Source organism: Melospiza melodia, chromosome 4 (genome assembly GCF_035770615.1).
Source record: "Melospiza melodia melodia isolate bMelMel2 chromosome 4, bMelMel2.pri, whole genome shotgun sequence".
Classification (NCBI taxonomy): domain Eukaryota; kingdom Metazoa; phylum Chordata; class Aves; order Passeriformes; family Passerellidae; genus Melospiza; species Melospiza melodia.
Window position 1 is genome coordinate 68,479,425 of NC_086197.1, and position 19,648 is coordinate 68,499,072.

The 19,648-nt window shown below is 38.1% G+C and overlaps 1 protein-coding gene across 1 annotated transcript; it reads right to left on the minus strand.

The window, feature by feature from the left end:
* Positions 1-5,403: 5,403 nt before the first annotated feature.
* Positions 5,404-19,648, minus strand: RAB21 (RAB21, member RAS oncogene family). The gene is made up of 7 exons (XM_063155040.1): positions 19,487-19,648; positions 12,847-12,906; positions 12,569-12,676; positions 10,851-10,914; positions 10,026-10,080; positions 9,502-9,590; positions 5,404-8,583 (listed from the first exon to the last, which is right to left on the minus strand). Exons 1-7 carry the CDS (start codon positions 19,631-19,633, stop codon positions 8,444-8,446), a joined length of 663 nt encoding a protein of 220 aa, XP_063011110.1. The 5' UTR covers positions 19,634-19,648; the 3' UTR covers positions 5,404-8,443.

Here is a 19,648-nt window from a genome sequence, read left to right on the forward strand (position 1 = left end):
CAGCCACTGCAAGCTGGCAGCATCTAAATATGATTTAAAGGGCAGAAGAGGACTAAAGCACCTGGATTAAAGCTGCATTGTGCCATCTGCTCTCAAGGCCAGAGCTCCTTATGCACTCTGGCCTAATTTATTTGCCAGAAAATGTAGCCTCTGGGACCACTTAGGACCTTCTCTACTTACCAATTGTTTCTACCTCAAAGCAGAAACTGAGAGATAAAGATAGGATAGCCTTTCTAACCTGTTCCTCAAAGAAAACATAAAAAGCCCACTAACCTGAACAAGTAGAGCATGCAGATAGAGCACTGTTCCATGCTTAGCTACCTTCTGCAACAAGGTTAGACAAGAACGGAGACAAACTAAGTATACATAGACCAAAATTAAAAGGAAGGAAATGCCATACCCCAGTGGCATTTATTTGTATTTACAGTGTGAAGGCATGGAGATGTAACAAGACATGAAGGCACGTATGCTGGGTGATGAGATTTCTTGAAGCATTTGCAGCATCACATTTTGAATATCCTTAAGCACAGCACTGAGTTCGTGTTTGTGAACTTGATTTTTTATCTGTGTATCAATACAATTCCAGAATATGAATCAACCCAAAACATATAGAAATGTTTTCTTATGTTGTCACATAAGAAAACATTGTGGTTGGTGTAACCGACCATCACGTTACAATAGCTTTTTTCTCTCAGTGGGGTATAAAACTGTGGGGCTTGTAAATACAAAAGAAGCAGAGCAGATACTAACATGAATGCTCTGCATTTGTCATGCAAGGAGAAATTCATGATTGCATCAGCCTCCACAGAGGGTAGCTGGAAGCTATCCGACAGCGATGACTAAACAGAAACTGATCTGTTGTTTGCCACTGGCACACCAGTATTGCCAGAGCTAGGAATGCAGCACGGGTCACTTCTACATATACATCACAATAGCAACAAACAACATTTCCTGGAAAGAGCAGAGAAGTAAGAGAACAATTGTTTTAGTGTAAGGGCAGTCAATGTTTACTTCTTGATCTTAATTTGCTACCATTATCATCTTCAGAGATCACTTCATTTCCCATACAGGCTGAAATCCCTAAGTATCTGAAAAAGAAAAGGTGCACATAGTGCTAAACACTGCAGTATTCACACGCTGAAAGGATTCCTTGCAGGCCATTGATTGGAGCCATTTTAAGCCCCAATCCAACTTCAGGATGGACACAGCTTACAGCTGAGGATTGTTTTACAATTACTCTACATCACAAAACAGTGGGAGAGTAGATGGACTTCAGAGGGATATCAGATACTGTGCTGCCTCTTGCTATTTGAAATATTCACCCTAGGACTCTGATTGCAGGGTGTAACTACAAGTAGTACACTTGCTCTTCACCACTTAATATAGCCCCTTTAGAGAAATGCTGACATATTTTGAAAAACAAATTGTGAAGGAATTACATTTACTCTAAAAAACTCTGGATTTTAGTTTCTTGAACAACAACAAAAAAACTCCCACTTACTAGAAAATACGCCTTTTTTTGAGCGAGGTTGTGGAGACTCACTTACTGGAGATACTAAAGAACTGCCTGGACAATTCCCTGTAATGTACTCTAGGATGATCCTGCTTGAGCAGGGAGGCTGGACCAGATGACCCACTGTGGTCCCTTCCAACCTGACCCATTCAGTGATTCTGTGACAAGAAGATAGTAGGATAGAATTGCTGACTTCTTAGAACTGCAAGTGAAAGGGCTAAGAACAGCAAAAGCAGAAACATGCCGATTGCTGTCATCTTGCTGTGCTTTTCCTGTTGCTTGCTGTTCTCACTCACAATGTCCACCCAGTTCAAATCCACAGCATCAGCCAGCTAGCAGTTTTCACTAGGGAAGCATGAACGAGCACTCATGGTGGAGACAGGACAGCAGCACGTTACAGCTGGTGGAAAATCCCCACCCTAGCCTTGGTTCCATGTTTGACTTTGTTTTGCTGCACAGAGGCAGCATCCCTGAGGCTAGTATTAAACATAAATGTGGTTCAACAGCAACTGCTCCTTCCTCTGTTCTGAGATGCCAAAGACCAGTGTTGAGAGTCAAAGCTTTATTTTACTGGGATATGCTCACACTACAGTCTCTGGGGTATATGCTAGGATAATTTACAGTAACCTCAGTGAGCCTGGTTTGACACCTTAAAGCCATCTTTTGACACATCATGCTCAGGTGAGTTCAGAAATATATATATATAAAAACACCTCTGGTCTCAGTCACTGCCCCCAATTTCCAATAACTTTCAGTGGCACTTTATTATACACTATCATCAAATTTCAAATTCTGTAACATCCTGTAAATGTAAGAAGTGACAATATTTTCTTTCTGCATTGATTTTCAGTACACTTTTTCCCCCCTATTGATCCATTTCCATGCATTTTCACTTTCAATATGAGCATTGATCAAGAAGCAGCCATAACAAAAGAATCCTTGTTTTTATAGTTAATTGACCATTTGGCGTTAATTTATCACAGGACTATCTTCTTGTAAATGCACTGGTATATAAAATATATTAAGATGTATTTAAGAACTCCAGAAATGCAGAAATGCACTGGGAAAGTTAACATTCGTGAAGCCTCTGCAAGATATTTTTAACAAAATAAAAGTATGTTTTAACAAAATTTCTTTTATCCACAAACGCCAAATAGATTATTCTTGTAACATTTGACAATGTTAAGTTACTCAACTTTAAAAATGCTGCATCCTTTTCAGCATTGGATTTGCCCTGCTAATGTTTTGCTTCTATTTGAGTATGACTGATAAGCTTAATGAGCTTATCTGATGAGAAAAATCTAGTCAGACAATGATTATAATGCCTGTATGATCAAATAGCACTGACAGCACTTAAAGATTTAGGTATCAAATGGTTTTTCTTTTTACTAAAACAGGCCTGACTAGTCAGTTTAAAGTTTCCTGTTCTGAAAAAGAAAATACTTGTTCTCTTCCACTGCAAGTCCCAAATTTGTTGACTTTTCAGAATGGAGTGATGGTTAACTTGAAGAAGGACCTGCAATTTAACAATTTCAACAGTTCAAAAAAACCATGATTTTGAATCTGTCACATGGTATCAATAATTTGCATCTGATGAGGAAGTCCTTGCTCTCTCAAATCCTCTCAACTGAGATTTCTTATAAGTCACTTCTAATATTCAAGAATCAGGAGTCAGATACAGAGCAAGGACTCACTATTAAACTTTGAATATTCTCTCTTCGTTGTTTTAGAGATGAGATATGGCCAATTGTCAGGGAAGACTGCTGCAAAATTGCTACTCATTATCCTTCCTTGTCATGCTTTCAAATTAAACATCTTTTAGGTAAATGACAATAAAGTATTAAAATCCTTTGAAGGGATTGGTGAGAGTAGATACACAAAAAGAATGATTTGTCAAGATGTAAGAAAAGCTCCACTTGAGGGGAAAAAAGGGTCATCAAAGTGAGAGGTACTGGGTATTACTGCTATAGTGCCTATCACTGTCTACAGGAGCTAGAGAAGCAAGGAGCAAACGTGCACTTCCTTTCTTGCACAGCACTGTTTCCTGTAGGAGGAATTTAGCTACACAGATCAATGCAGCCAAGAAGCAGGAAAAGAAAGAGAAGTCCCCTTTTCACAGTGACCCTGCAGCTGCATCACACCCATGTTACTTGCCTGAATGCACAAAGCAGTGGAAATAGACTGAAAAAATAGTTTTAATCTATCTTTTAACAACCTGGTATTGAATAAACACAATCTTAGGTCTAAACTGGCCAGTGGAATATGAACAAGTATGCTGTTCTTCCCAACAATCAAAGTTTAGTTTACGGCTGTATAAATGGCACTCAATTTAAGGCTTTGGCCAAGTTAAGTAAACCTAAAAAAAAATTAAGACTAGAGAGATCAGCTTGAAATAAGTTTTCACTTTAAAAGTAGAGCAATTTATCATTTTGAACATATTACACCAAAAATTTATCTGAGCCAAACTATTTTCCGTTATCTTGGGCAGAATAATACTTTGTCATAATGCTGAATTTTTCATGGACTCTCACTTTCCAAGCCATCTCAAGACAAGAAACATTCCATATTCTCCGCAACTCTCAAAATCATCTCCATCTCATTCTGCTCAATACAGCAAAGAGTATACATTGTTATTTGATAGAAAAAGCCTAAATTTATTAGACAGCTACATCATTGAGATGCACAGGCTTGCCTGTATGGAAGGAAAAACCTGGTGTTGAGCAGAATCCTCCAAAGAATATCAGAAGCAAGTGCCTAGCACTGTTAAGAGCTAGTGAGCTAGTTTGGGGACCTTGTTGGGCTTGCACAGCAAGTAGTGCAAAGGATCTTGGTCATCATCTGCAACTCCTTGACACAACTGCAGTGAAAGTTATCCTCATGGCATGATATACTTCCCAACTTCTCAAGAAAAACTCCTAGGATATGATGCAGACTAAGATTAACAAAGTCAGTGAAATGTAATAGTTAATAAATTAGCATATTCTAATTAAAAATATTTTAAGCAGGTTAGTATTGTGCCTGAAAGCCTGCTCACAGTTAGTTGCATTCTCTTTAATGAAGGAATAACAGTATTTCACAGAAGTAGGAACAACCCAAGAAGTGCTATCAGAAGTCCTGAGTACGATATTGCCATTCCTGAGACTCTCTAGTAACTCAAAGAAAAGGTTAACTCGGCATCTTACTCAGCAGCCTACCACCACCAACCTCAGTTTTTCCAACATGGCTTTTTTTTCCTACTTCTCCTTTTCATTCCACTAAAAGCAGAAAAATGGGATGTGGCTGGCTCCAACTCTTATTCCCATACTCTACTATTCATATCACTTAACTGCTTTCAGCTTATGGAGACTCCTGACCTGCATTTTTACATTTTTTCATTTTGACAGCATCCAGCATTTTTTGAGAACTCCATTTGAGATCTAACTACTTTCCATAATTCATACCTTTTTGCAAAGTCTTTTTCATCTTGTTTGGAAACTAAAGTAAAAATTTAATCACTAAGTTCTTTAAGAACTGCAGGCAGTTTTCTATGTGGTAGAATGCAAAAATACCTGTCCACAAAATATGTGAACACTGAAGGAAAGCATGTAATATAATCAAGGCAACACTCAATTACTTGACTGCTTCAAAAGACCATCTCATACAGTTAATCTGGCCATTGGATACCCCCATTCTGGAATCATGTGCAAGACCACTGCTAGCCAGGTGAAGCCATCTCTCCCAGTCTTTGCAGCTAGTTACAGTCATATCCAAATATGATACATCTGAATTTGTGTGTCCTTGTCTGAATTGGTCTATCCCATCTTTTATAGCTTCTGAAGTAAAGTCTAAGTGCAGTATACAGTGTCCATAAATAACAACCAGCAGAGAGACATACTGCTACATTAAAGCTGTTGGACTTTGGCTTGTTGGATTTTATTTCAGCAAGGGATAAAGTTTCATAGGCAGCTCATGTATTCATAGTAGCAGCATCAAGACTGTGAGCAAGCACTTAAAAGTTGTTCTAGAAAGGTATTGTACAAAGTTACATTTTATTTTAGTATGTATGTGAGTAATCTCTGTCAAGATACACCCTGAGGAAGTGTGCTCAGTGTTGATTTGCACATGCTATAGTGGGTGTCTGGCTATCTGCCCCACAGCAGAGGTACTTCCCAAAGACAGGCAGCCTCTTCTCTTTCACTTCTCAGAAGAATGAAAAATAGCTTACTTGTTTACAGCCACAGAAATCAGCAATAAGAAAACAGTTCTCCTTCAGACGTACAAACCAGGCAATCTAGATCAAATGCAAGATTCAAGACTCTTGAAAAACAACTCACATACTAGTTACCAGGTTACTTGAGTAAGATTCTGCTCAAATATAGCAAACCAAGCTATTTGTGCTTTTCTGTATATCAAGTGCAAAGAACACTCTTGGTATCTTTGACAAAGATGCTTTCTCCTGGAACTGTTGTATTTTGTCTGCTAACAATGAATAGTTGAAGTCCTATGTAAATGAGTCCAAACAATTCATGTTTTCAACTTCTGTCTAGTCTTCAACCAGCTTCCCTGACTTCACAAAGCTATACTTTCATCCAGTTATACAATGATACCCTGCAAACACAGGTTTTAAGTTTCATAAATCAAGTCCAACCAAACCACAGCTTAGACAGGAAGGTTTCCAGTGAATATTTATGTTGTAGCTTAAGTAAGAAAAGTAACTTGAGAATTTTAAAAATATTTCACTAATAGCAACCAGAACCTTTTTAATATTGCAAAATTGTAGACCTCTTTATCCCCACCTAAGTTTTCAGTAGTAATAGTTTTAATTCTATAAGAGACTTAAGAGCTAACATCAACATGCCTTCATTAGTTTTGTAATTGACAGAAGTCACATGGGATGCCCCTACCACACAATACACTAAAAAACTCCTTAGCTGCAGGCAGAAAGATACATTCTACACACTGCTTCAACTATGTCTAGTTGAAGTTGGGCTGTTCAGGGTTTTATTTGCAGAGATGGAAAAAATTAAATTTGAATAAAAAAACAAACTCCTATTCTGAGGCAATTCCATTTTTGAACATCAAGACTTGACAATTTCACTCTTCATATATTGTATCACAAGGCTGATTGTCAGATACCAGTGTTAGACCAAACTGATCTGGTTTTCAACTTTGTCAGAGCTCACTGTTGTTGGATATGTGAAAGGTAACAGTGTTGCTACATGTTGACACATATAATCACAGATTTTAGGTTCACACCAAAGCTCTGCACAGCCAAGAAACTTGATCTTCACTACGAGGAACAGACCACCTTTCTCCATCATGCACACAAACACGTCAGAAGAGCACAGCAATGGTGGTCTAAGAAAAAGTATCTACACTACAGTTAAGGCAGGAAAGGAGAAAATGCATGAGGATCAGTCTGTATCAAAGCCCTCTAGTATTTCAGAGAAAATGAAAATCAGATTGAAGACAGCACACTTCTTACACAGACTAATTCATTACTACTACTTTTTTGTCTATCAGAACATACCCACACCATTCAGTGCATTCATATGCAATACTAAATCTACCTTTCAGAAAAAGGAAGGCCAAAGATATTCTACTTTGTCATAGACATCACCTTTACTGTTTTTCCAAGCATGACAACTTAAGTAAAAAAAGTCAGAGCACAAAACATTTTGAAATTTCAGCTACCACCACTTGTGGTTTTTTGTGAAAGTAGTTCACACTTTTTTTTTCAAAAAATCCTCCTCCTGAAACTTAAATGGGCTTTTTCAAAACACTTTACAAGAGAAAGAGCAAGTCAGGAATAAGTTCAATTCTGCCTAGAATCCCCTTAGTTACAGCTACATCTGGCAAGTTTCACACCTTCAATTTAATCACTCCAAATCAGAAGTTCTAGTTAATGTCAATTAATTGTTCACTCAAGCCCTACAGGGAAGAAAAATATGCTCATGAATAGTTTATAATGCTGTCTTTGGAAACAAATCTATTAGAGCAGCTAAAGAGTTTCCCATGCATCTGGTTTACTGGCTACCAGACAGATGAGGGCTAAGGTTGCTTTGACTTTCTGGGGATCTTCTGAGAGAACAAAGTAACTGCAGAGGCAAGGTATGTGCATGCACCAACTGTTTTAGCTGCAAGTCAAACACCTCAATGTTAAACAGCAGTTTACAGAAGCATTCTCTTCCAGTAAGGGGATGCTCTAAATACTGCTGCTTGCCAGAAATGGATTAAAGAATTGCTGTAGCTATGGATGTACCCAAAACAAAGCTGTTTTCAGGTAGGGGACTAGAATGAGCAATTTAACAGTGCACATGAAAAGCTTGCATCTTTCACTGACTTATTCACTTCACGATCACAGACAAGACTGATGTACATATTTCTGCACCTGCAACTGTAAAAGCAGATAAAATATTTAATATGTAATTTACAATGTATTTTATCAGCTTGGCATACAGATGAACAGAATATATCAAAGTAGTTGAGTTATAGGCTTGTAGAGGCCCTGCAAAAATATTAATTCAGATATCTGCTAATTTAAAAAAAAAATCAATTTGCATTTTAGAAGTGATACAATTCCATCTACCACAAAGTACAAAGAGCTGCAAAAACGTATACCATTCCAACAACAATGTATATAAGTTATTAAATAATGATCTGATTTAAAAGAATATAAATGAAGCCTTTAAGTAGGTCTTTTCTACATGCATATTATTCCTCATTAAAGAAAAATATGTAAAAAGGCCATTGGTAATTGCTTTGTTAACCACTGTAGAAAACGCCAATTCTCTGGTCACAGACGCCACTATTTTAGCACTTAAGGTCTCTGCAGTGTTACATGTGATTATTTTTAAATACTGTTAATTCTATTACTCCATTGGTAAAGAATGTGTGACTTGGAATATGGCAGTCTTCATATTGAGAGGGCAGTGATGCACAGTTTTATAATTATCCAGAAGAACAGCACCCTCCGCTGCTCTGTACTTGTGGCTCATCATCAATGATCTGTACACCTCGCCTTGCTGTTCCTGACTGACTGGAGCCATTGCCTCTTGCTCTTTCATCCACTTGAGCAGTTTCTATCATTCCTGTAAAGAAAGATGTGTATTAGATGACATTCCATTGTACTTTTACTTTAAGACTCTGCTATTTTAATCTCTCTGATCTATATGCACAGAGAGAAAAGTTCAGCAAGAGTGGTTCTCCTATTTGTTATGCAGAACTAAGTACTCAGGTATCACATGGAATAACAGCAAGAACATATTAAATCTGTTTTCTAAAGCACCCAACATACACGAGCTCCTGGTACCTAAGGGAGACCGTAGTGATCCTCAGGTGTCCTGGAGGTAGTGACTTGAAAAGCTAGATTTACACACCTATATCAGTAACACTGTTAAAAAAACCCCAACCAAACAAACAAGAAACTCCACCTCCCCAAATACCCCAAGCAACTACCTCTTTGGAAATGCACAAGACCTCTTCCTTAAATTCTTTTATCTCATAAATACAACTAATAGGATGATTTGCTTATGCTGGATTTTCATCCCACATACCATGATCTTTACCATTTGTTGAGATTTCTGCATAAAATCCCCATTGTTAGAGCTTTGAGTTTATGATTTGTAATTGACATAATTTAAGAAAATTTTTGAAAGAGTATGAAACAGAGGATTTAAAGCAAGCAGTGGTGAGACCAGGAACATGAAGTTTGATTTGGGTTACTATTTATGTGTGGTAAGTAGAACAGCAGTCAGTGCTCCAACAAAAGACCAAGACATTTTTGGAGCAGAGCATGAATTTGCAGTATTGTGATCATCCATACATGAAGCTTCCAGAGCTGTTACAGAACACAAGTGGTTTGGAATAGACTGAAATGAAGTCAGTTGCAAGTAGCACTTAACACTCAAACTTTCTATATGGCCTGAAACACATTTCTGAAGCCTGAAGCATTTTATGAATCAACTCCTTACCAACAAACTACATAATATACTAATAATAATACTTACTTTTGCAAAGGTCAAGAAACAGTTCTTCAATTCCTTTGTTCTGTTTAGCTGACGTATGATAATGTTTTGCTCCAACAGATTCAGCATACCTGTAGAAATTAAGATATGGAGCCTCATTGTAGTAAAGGACTCAATCTTTCTAAGCCACTTTACATGAAGGAATAAGACGACCACAAGAGGTTTTATTCTGACCTCAAAGTTAATCCACACATGCTTATTTAATACAAAAAAAGGAGTTGTGTTTAAAACTGCCACAACTGATGCAGCACACTAGTTGAAATTAAGAAAACTTCATGTCTAGAAAGGGATTTAAACTGTAAATGTTGACTTTAATCACAAACAACTCTCAAACTACAGTTTGGCCAGCCAGGACACCCTGTGACTCAGACACTAACAGAACACTCAACAACTGGCAGGCATAAGCCAGCAGTGCCTAGCTGGCTGCTATGTTAACAGCATCACGAGTTTATTACTCCAGCATAATTCTGCAATGACTGTTTCTGTTAGTAATAGGTGTGACTTACATTTCTGCTTCTTGCACTGAAACATGTCTCTCTTTTTCCAAGTCTATTTTGTTACCTGTTGGAAACAAGTTAATCTTTTAAGTCTTTATACTCTAAAATTACCCAAAAAGAAAGCAGACATGTAATCATGGTACTCCATTTTCTCAAGCTGTCCCAGTAAAGAGCAGCTCTTACACAGGTCTCACTTTCAAGAACACTATGATTTGAGAATCTCCTTTCACCAAGCATTTACACGCTATAAGGTGCTAGTTCTGTAGAGAGATCAGGACAGCTAAATGCCTCGACCCAATTCAGCCTTTTGCACTTTTTTGTGATTTATTAGTGCCTTCCACGTGCTGCACAGGTAATTTTTGTAGAATGTCTACATATGTAACCTCATGGAAGTGTTTTAATAATTAGATCAGATTTAAATCCAAACCCAGCACTTCTGTTGCATTCCATTTGCATTAAAATTTCCAATCTTTAAGACTCACTCCAACCTGCAAGCACTTAATTATCAAAACAGACAAGCACCTAGTCTATGCCACTGAAAAAAAGCCATGAGTTTGAGTACTTGAAAGAAGGAAAATGTACATTTTTTGTTAAACTACAGTCTGCAGGTATCGGTACCATGCACTTCTAATAGTGTATAATTAAACAGGTTATTTTTTTCAATCAAACTCTTATTTTCCTCCACGTGATCTACTGAGACTTCTAGCTCCAGTTTAATTTTAAATATCTAACATAACCTTCACCCCTTCACATGCACAAGCTGTCAAAGCAGCATTTAGAAGATGCTATTGATCAAGAGATGCTTCCACTTCAGTCATGTTGAAAAAGACTTACCTACTATACATAAACAGATTTCATTTCCCAACATTTTTCTTAATTCCTTAACCCAGTTTTTTACCTGCAAAAAGAACAGAGGTGAGTTTGTTTTCACTCAATATGCTGTTATCTTAGGCAGTGTGGAACCATTCCATTTCCTTCATTAACCATCTACTCTAAACTTAAAGCAAAAATGTTTAGAGCAACACAGATGAGAAAATATTATTTAGATTGCTACATATGGCCCTTGTTCAGCAGGTTTTATTTCAGAGGTGAAATTAAGAGCAAATTACTTAGATAAAATGGTTCAATTACTCCAAAAATATAACTCACCACACTCAATATAGCAAGTTCACTGCATGGGCCACTTTAGGTCAGACATGAGATCTTTTATCAACAGGCACTTACTGACAGACCACAAACGGTACTTTAGAGGTAGAGGCACCTAAAGTAAGTTTTTCAGGTTAGATTATAACAGATGTTTATTTCATGAGAAAACAAATGGACAGGCATGTTGAGTCAGCTGATGGTAAGGTATCTGTTAACAAATCTGTTGTCATGAAAAGTTTGAAAGTGGTATGATCACTGCATTGACTTAGGAACTGCTATTTTAAGGGAATAATTGTGAAGAGAGGCAATCACTTCAAGAATCTAAAAATAAGTTATGCTACATGATCCAGTAGTACTTCTGCAGTAACTTCTGTAAATCAGCTTTCCCTCTTTTTCTGCACATTTAAATGTTTTGGTATCAGAGGGTTTTACTATGTAGGACTCAGCATGAAAAGGCACAAGTTGAAGTAGCACCCACAAGTCACCATCATGCTGCAGGTGGCCACAAATGTTGAACTGCTAGCACAAGTGCTTTACTTGCTCTACACCAGACTATTTAAATTAGATAAACTGTTGTGGATCTGTACCCTTACACTATTTCCATCACTGCTAACCCAAGCCCTGCCCATGCAACCACACTTTTTCACTTCTCTCTACACAGAAGTCTGACTAGTTTTGCTGAAAATCAGAGACAAACTTGCTTAAAAGAGTGTCACCAGTTTTCAGCTGAAAAATCCTATAGAGTGGTAGCACAGAGTAACACAGGGTGGAAAAAACTCACCTGATCAAACTGATCAACTAATAGAGCCATAAAATAACTAGCCATCAAATTACACATTTTGATGAGGATTTGACAACAAATAACTTATCACAGAGGAAGTAATGGCTCCACTATCACATACTGCAATTTCAAAGTTCTCAGACCTGTAAAAGGTCATGCCACTTAGTATCTTTTAGTAATTTGGTTTATACACTAAAGACCAGTATGACATACCATGACAACAGTCCATGTTTATGTTTACAGGTAACTTGCACAGCTACAGTCCATGTTTATGTCACAGGTAACTTGCACAGCTACATCACAGATTATTTTGAGCTGGAGGGGATCCAAAAGGATCATGAAGTGCAATTGTTGAATGAATGGCCCATACAGGGATCAAACCCACAACTTTGGCATTATTTGCACTGTGCTCCAAGAAACTGAGGTAATGTTTTGGTGTTCTTTGAATAACCTGATAGCAGGGAAGGCAGTCTTCAAAAGAACACTAATAAACTGTATACTTACATTACATGATCTACATTTGCAAATATTATATATATTGCTGAAAACAGAAGAGTTCTGTTTACACATATCACAGATTATCTTTCAAGCAGTTCACAGTTGAGATGTAAAAGCTGCCCAGTACCTTTTGAAAAGAGTCTTCATCTGTTATATCATATACTAGAATAGCGCCATTAGAGTCCCTGTAGTAGATAGGCCCCAATGCATGGAATCTTTCTTGCCCAGCTGTATCCTGCATTTAAAATACACTTGTTAGCATTTAAGACAAAGCAAACAATACTTCAAAGAACTCCAAATACTTTATTCAGAAGTGCTTAACACTTGTGATATAGTAAACCCAAGTATCTTTTTTTTTTTTCAAAAAACATTCCAATTAGCTAAGAAATAAAAATAGAAACATACCCATATTGCAAGGTTTACTCTTTTTCCACCAATATTTAGTTTCTTCGTAAGAAAAGATGCCTGGAAAGCAAAACAAATTAGAGTTAAGTTTTATGCACCAAACACATAATTTGACTTGAAAATAATTAATAAAGCATCAGAATCAACAAAAGAAAAATTTCCAGATCAAAAAAGTCTAAGCAAGAAGGCTAAGTCAATATTAAGCCAGTTAGTAATTTCACTGTAGTTTGCCAGCAGTCTATTCTAAATAAATTTGAGTTAGGCTAATCATTTACTACATCTCTTTGCAGTTGTTCTGAATAATTTGGGAAGGATGAGCTGTGTGGAAAGACTCTGAACTCACAACACTGATAAGTCTAAGCTGAACTCAAAGCATTTCACAAGAATCTGTGAAGTTCAGGAAGGAACAAGCCTAACAGAATTTTTAAGCTGTAGGAATTATGCAAAGTAGTTCACTATTACTAAGATACTAGAACCATAAACAATTGTTTTAACACTAAATATCTTGGAACATGAGTATTTCACAAGTTTCCTTGTCTGTAACTTTTCCCTTTTTTGCTGAAGTGAGCCTACAACTCACCCTCATCTGGTTTTTGGTTCTGTATTTTTGTTTGTTTGAGCTGAGAAGCCTCAGAATAAGCATAAAAGCTGCTTTAGAATTCTACTACTTTAACTTCTGGAAATATTTTACAGGACCACAGCACATTGCAAGGTTAATCTAATTTCAGTAACTTGAGTAGGTCTAGTTTCCTCCAAACTTACAAGAACCACCTCTGTTATCAGGTCTGTAATTTGATGGCTAAAAAGGGAACATAATTTAACACAAGTTTAATGGACCAGAACAGGGTCTCAAGGTGTTGATGCATTAGGAACTTGCTCTCCCCCTTCTGAAGACTAGCAGTAACACGTTATTCAGTCACCAAGGGCTAACTTTTTTCTTCTGCCTTAAATTATAGTGAGTTTTCATTTCAGGTTTACCTCAGTTTGCATTTGGGTTCAAACAAGTACTCAGTGGTATTTTATGACACATTCATCACAGATTATCTTAGGCTGGATTGCAGTAGCTCCAGAGGAGTTCTCTGTACGAGCACTGACCAGCCACAGAATTGAGTCACATGTGTGGAAAGTGTCATGGGCCAGATGAGCTTCTTGAACCAGCTTGCTGCTTAACTAAACAAGCAACCAGAAATGCACACAGGAGACCACAGCAGCTCACAGCTGCACACCAGCCTAAACCACTGTCAAAGTCTCTTTCTGGAGTGCTGCCTATGTTACAGTTAAGTCACTCAACATTCAGTTGCTAGAGCAGCTCCTGCTCTTCAGCTACTTCCCTGGCATCTGTATGACCCAAGATGAGATGATTAAAAAAATCCTTTCCATCTTTAAGTTGTACCTTCCCCCAAACCTTTTCACAAAGCCTGATAAAAAGAACAAAGAGAGAGAGAACAAACCAGAAGAAAAACACTTTGCAAGAACAGATAGCAAAGAACTGATCACTACAACCCTTGTGTTTTACATACCTAAAGCATTAACACTACACTACCCTCTCAGTCTTACAGTGAGGAGACTCACTGTAATGTCAAAAGTCTGGAAAATTTCCAGACAGCACATTAAATGGATTTGGCCCTCTAAGCAACCTGTAAAAAACAGCTTAAAAGAAGAATAACAAATCAACATCAGAAAACTTTTCATTCTTTAATTAAAAATTCTAGAGAAGGTAGTTGATGGCTTTCAAACAGCTGTCCCTGAGGATTAACTCATCAGTAGTCATCACTTGTTGTGTTACATCACAGTTTAAAAGCCAGAAGCTTGGAGGTAATGCCAGAAGTTTTAACTCACCAACACTTGGGCCAGAGGGAGAGAAGCTATTGTAGGCACAATGAATCAAGCTTACCTGACAATATTTTATTGATCTGCTGTACTATAGTACTCAATATTCTACTGCAAATCTCAAAGGAAAAGCTCATCTGAGCAATGTTTGCTTTTGTCATAATATCAACAATCCAAACCTGCTTAGTTGATGTGAATTCCACACAAGTGTTTGAGAATCAATTTCTGAGCAGAAAAATTTTCACAGAAAGGGGATTTATATTTAAAAACACAGAGAACTCAGTGTCCATAAGGATATATCGTTGTACCTTTAGACAACAACCCAGTTAATATCACAAGTAAATCTCCTATCTGAGAGAGCAAAAACTAAAGTAGGTTTGTCTACCTAGATACGTTTTGCTTCAGTATAACCTGTCCTTCAGGTACTACAGCTTTTGCTAGGAATACTGTCTTTTATCACTCAGATATAGATTTTCATTTTTTATATAGCCCAGCACTAAAATACTCCTACATGCATGCTTTTTTGTACTGCAAAATCATCCATAACCACAGAAGACTGTGGCAAGGGCATTTACCATCGGGCTATCATACTTGCTCTCATATTAAAATTTGATGAATTTGTAATGATTAAGTTTTAGTCTATCTAAAGTCTGAGGCCCATAATCAAAAAAGGAGAGACAGTATCCTCTATCAGATACCCTGATAACAAGCAGGTTTGTCTGATAACAAGATTGGAACTTTGTATTTGAAGAAGTCACGTTTAGTAATGAGCAGAAAGCTTTGTGAACATGCTGGAGGAAGCCATCAATACTATACTACAGATTTAATTCTTCATTCTTCTTTATTTTGTTCATATACTTGAAGAATCCAGTTAGCAGGCTCTGCTCATGAATTAGTAGGTATGGGTAAGTTTGGTGCATTTACTATCAATAAAACATTTTTACATCCACAGTGGCAAACACACCAAAGACAAATCAGCTAATATCTTTTAACCTTTCAACTCACATATAGCCTCCCCAAGCCATTCTGAGGTTAGTGAGGGAGCAAAAAAACCCAAAAACAAAGAGAATAGCAGGATGTGCAGTTTTTAGAAATTTGGGAAAACCCAACACATAAGCAAGAGTCTCAGCTTCTATTTTGAGATACTTTAGAGAAAAACTCAGTTGCCAGGATTTTAAAGTTTGTCAAGTTTCAAAATCAAAGCCTTTGACTACCTACAGGGCATTAGGTAATTACACATAGAAAAAGCTTCAACATTTTCTCTAATTCCAAAAAAATTACTGAATTGAGTACTAGAAGTACTCAAGTCTGAGCTGTGACTCAATTTACAATCAGTAGCTATTCTCCATATTATTTTAATTACTATGACAGCTCATTTTTGCTAGGACTTTCAAAAACTCACAGGAACATGGTTAATTCAAATATAAGTAATTTCAAACAACTCTTTGAAGCTTCTAATCTTCATATTTTGATTCTACTGTCTTATGACTGGTTTGAAAAATACTTAGGCTCTTAGAAAAGAATAATGCAATTATAAGAGCTAAAATTCCAATCTTTTGATGTGGCTGTAGGAAATATTTTCGTTCTTTTAATTTTCTTCTATGACCTCAGTTTTGTATGCCACCAGGCCCTGCCAGGAGCTGATAAAGGGGCTTGAGTAGAACACGAGGAAGACACAGCTGGAAGAGAGTCTCCCAAAAGTCACTGAACAAAGCAGGTGTGTGGCACCTGCCCTTGAGTGCTTCGTGTTCAACAGAAGCAGGTCAGGCATACAAACACTGCACACAGCACTGAACTTCCTTACACTGCCTTTCGCTCACCCCCCAGCTATCCTGATAACCAAGACAGCTTTTCCAGGTTATGCCAAGTCCATCAAAGCAATCAGCAGCTCTCTTGGGTAGGATACTCTGCAATCCTCCACACATTTAAGAGAGCAGTATTCAGAAGTTGTATTTTTCCTGAGTAATTAAATTATAAAAAGCCCAATAGTTTGACAGTAGGTTTATTATTAGAGTAATTCCAGCACAGTTCACTTGATATCAGTTTATATCTTTATAATTACTGTATGAAGATGAGGGCACTTCAGTATTTTTCAAACAATGGGAACCAATTTTAACTGCCCCACCAGGTCTGCCCACAGGTCATGAATTATATTAATTGTGTGCAAAATTCCCTACTTTTCCTTCATCAGCTTTTCCACAATGCTCTAAGTAGATGCTTTCTTCTGTGAATCAGTAGCTACCTTCACCTCAACAGGCAGGTCATAAACAACTGAAGTACATGATTGATACTAACACAACTACAGCAACACATCCCAGCAGCCCCCTAGATCAGAGGGGGTTCCAGTGCACTCCATTGGCACTGAGAGAGGGGAGCGGGCAGGGAGGAGAAACTGCTCCCTTTTAGTCCAAGGCTTCTGTTACTAGCACCAAAGAAGCTTACCTATTTGGGTATAAAAGGAATTACTTCACAGTAGAGTAACATCACTAGGTGAAGTTTCCAGAAGGTTACAGTCTCACCACCCTTTTTTTGTTGCAAACATATTGGAAGAAAACACTATGCAATACTTTCTTTTTTAAGTTATTGCGGATGGAGAGCCTCTTGTCTCAATAGTTAGTGATCTCTTCATATGATTCACCATTGTCACTCCTCTGCTGGACCAGGAGCAAAGTATTTATCTAATTTTGACTTTACTGGAACAAAAGGAATTTGGTGCATTACTTTGAACTGTTGCCATGAAACAAAGCAACGTTATCAGATTAAGACTTTTATCTCCCAAAAAAAAAAAATCAACAAAGGATGCTTTGCAAACATGTTACTTCACTGCTTAATCAGATACCCTAGCTTCTCTTCATCTTATTTTTAAACTATATTTTAATTTGATAGCGGAAGAACTCACTTCATTTTTTTTTCTAGAACAGTAAGATGTAGGGAAATAAAAATAATAAAGATAATATTTAACAAGTGCACATGATGCACGGTAAGATTCAACAGCAATTGACATTGTATTTTACACATACATCAGTTAGATGCACATGTGGCTAAGGAGGCTCAGAACAGAAAAGCAAACAACTTGATGAACAACGAGCAGTCAGTTAAACGACACAGGCAGCAACCACAAACCTGGTTACGGTGGAGAAACAAAAGCTCAGTAGGAACTGCAAGCACGTGCTTCCACTCCTCAACACACCCCTCTGCAGACAGGCAAAACCAAAAGCTCTGCAGCCACGCTATCTACAGACACTTCCTATCGGCATTTTGGAGCAATTTAAAAGTGTGTTTTATGATATTTGTGGCCCAAGTCTGTATTCCAACCCAGTTTTTGCTCATAATTTTAGGCTTTCCACTACAGATTTAAAGAACAAAAAAACCCAAACAACAAACATAAGCATCACCACATAATCTACTTGGACCTCCTCTTAAAACACGGGATATGAGAATTCAGCTACACATGACCATTTTGATGCACTTTAACTGACTGTTTGCTCAATGCTGCACTTCTGCTGCACCTCTGACTCCTACAAGCTACCAGGTAGCTCTGTGGCACACCAAGCATCAATTGTGGCATGACAGCTTCAGCTAGCTTCCTATAAATACCTTGCCTAGCAAACCCACCAACAGCTTAACCCAAAACCTGAGTATGAACACAGGATGACAAAGTCTAAATCATGTTCTTTTTACCTCTTCACAGCAAAAATGGAGTTATGTTATTTGTTTATAAAACATCTCCTGTACTGTTTCCAGTGCATCTATAATGCTGCTTTCATTTTAGGGGAAAGTTTCACTATTAATTCCTTCTGAGATGCACAATTCAAGAAGCTTCCCCTAAATGCATGGGAATGGCACATAGCTATCTTAAAACTCTTTTTAACACCACCTGCTATTACTTCTGTACCTCAGGAAATTCAAAATTAGTTCAAAACCCACTACTGGTCCACCAAGGGACATGGTTTGTTTGTTTATTTTAAAAAAGAAATATTAAGAGTGGCATACATTGAATCAAGGCTCCCATCTATGCAAGGCGATATCTCGAAAGACTTAATATACTACTCACAAAAAGAACTTCAAGACATGTTTTCTGAGACCACAGAGAGTAAAAGCAGTTCATTTTGTACCAGGGCATACATGCCATCCATCACTAACTAGGTAGGCCATGAAAAAACCCATTACTTTCCAGCAGGCAGCCTGTCACATTTCATGTGTGGAACATCACTTTGTAGCTCTTTATAACAACAGACAGTACTCCTGAGAATCCAGCCAAAATTCAGGGAGCTGTCGTGACAAGCAGTTCAGCTTTAAGAATCTTTCCCATTATTAAATCATAAGCCCTAATCTCATAAACCATTTTGTGTAAGCTGTTCCCCTTAAACAGAAACGTTTAGATAGTGCTAATACTAGGATTTGAGAACACGAGGAAGACCACGATTAACAGAAACGCAGCACGTATGAAACACTTAGTCATCAGTCCACTAACAACGATTACAATAACAACATTACTTTTGCATCATACTTTCCACGATTCAAATGAAGACATTCATATACGTAATTGGAAAAAACGGAGCAGTTAGTATGCAGAGTAGAAACGAGGCCTAAACATACTGAAAGCTTGAATCTGAGGCGTGAAAATAAAGAGAAAACTGGCTTCCAGCAAACCGGGCAGGGGACAGGCACCATGAGCGAGCGAGCAGTGCCTCGGGCTGCCCCTGAAGCGGCAGAGCAGGCACGGCCGGCGGTGCGCGGAGAGGCGCAAGGTGAGGGGAGAACAACAGCGGGACCCCCACACAGCACAGCCCCCCGGCCCGGCCCGCACCTGCAGGGTGGTGATGTGCTTATCGTTGAACTTGTTCTCGCAGTAGCGCAGCACCAGCGAGGTTTTGCCCACGCAGCCCTCCCCGAGCAGCACCACCTTGAAGGAGAAGCTGCGGCCCCCGGCCGCCGCGCCGGCCCCCGCCGCCATCCGCGCCCCGCCGCC

Coding starts and splice junctions, on each gene's coding strand:
- RAB21 (XM_063155040.1), bottom strand. CDS start 19,633: ATGGCGGCGGGGGCCGGCGCGGCGGCCGGGGGCCGCAGCTTCTCCTTC. Junction 12,907..19,486: donor AGCACATCACCACCCTGCAG/GTGCGGGCCGGG, acceptor TTTGCTTTCCAG/GCATCTTTTCTTACGAAGAA. Junction 10,081..10,850: donor AATCTGTTTATGTATAGTAG/GTAAGTCTTTTT, acceptor TGTTTCCAACAG/GTAACAAAATAGACTTGGAA.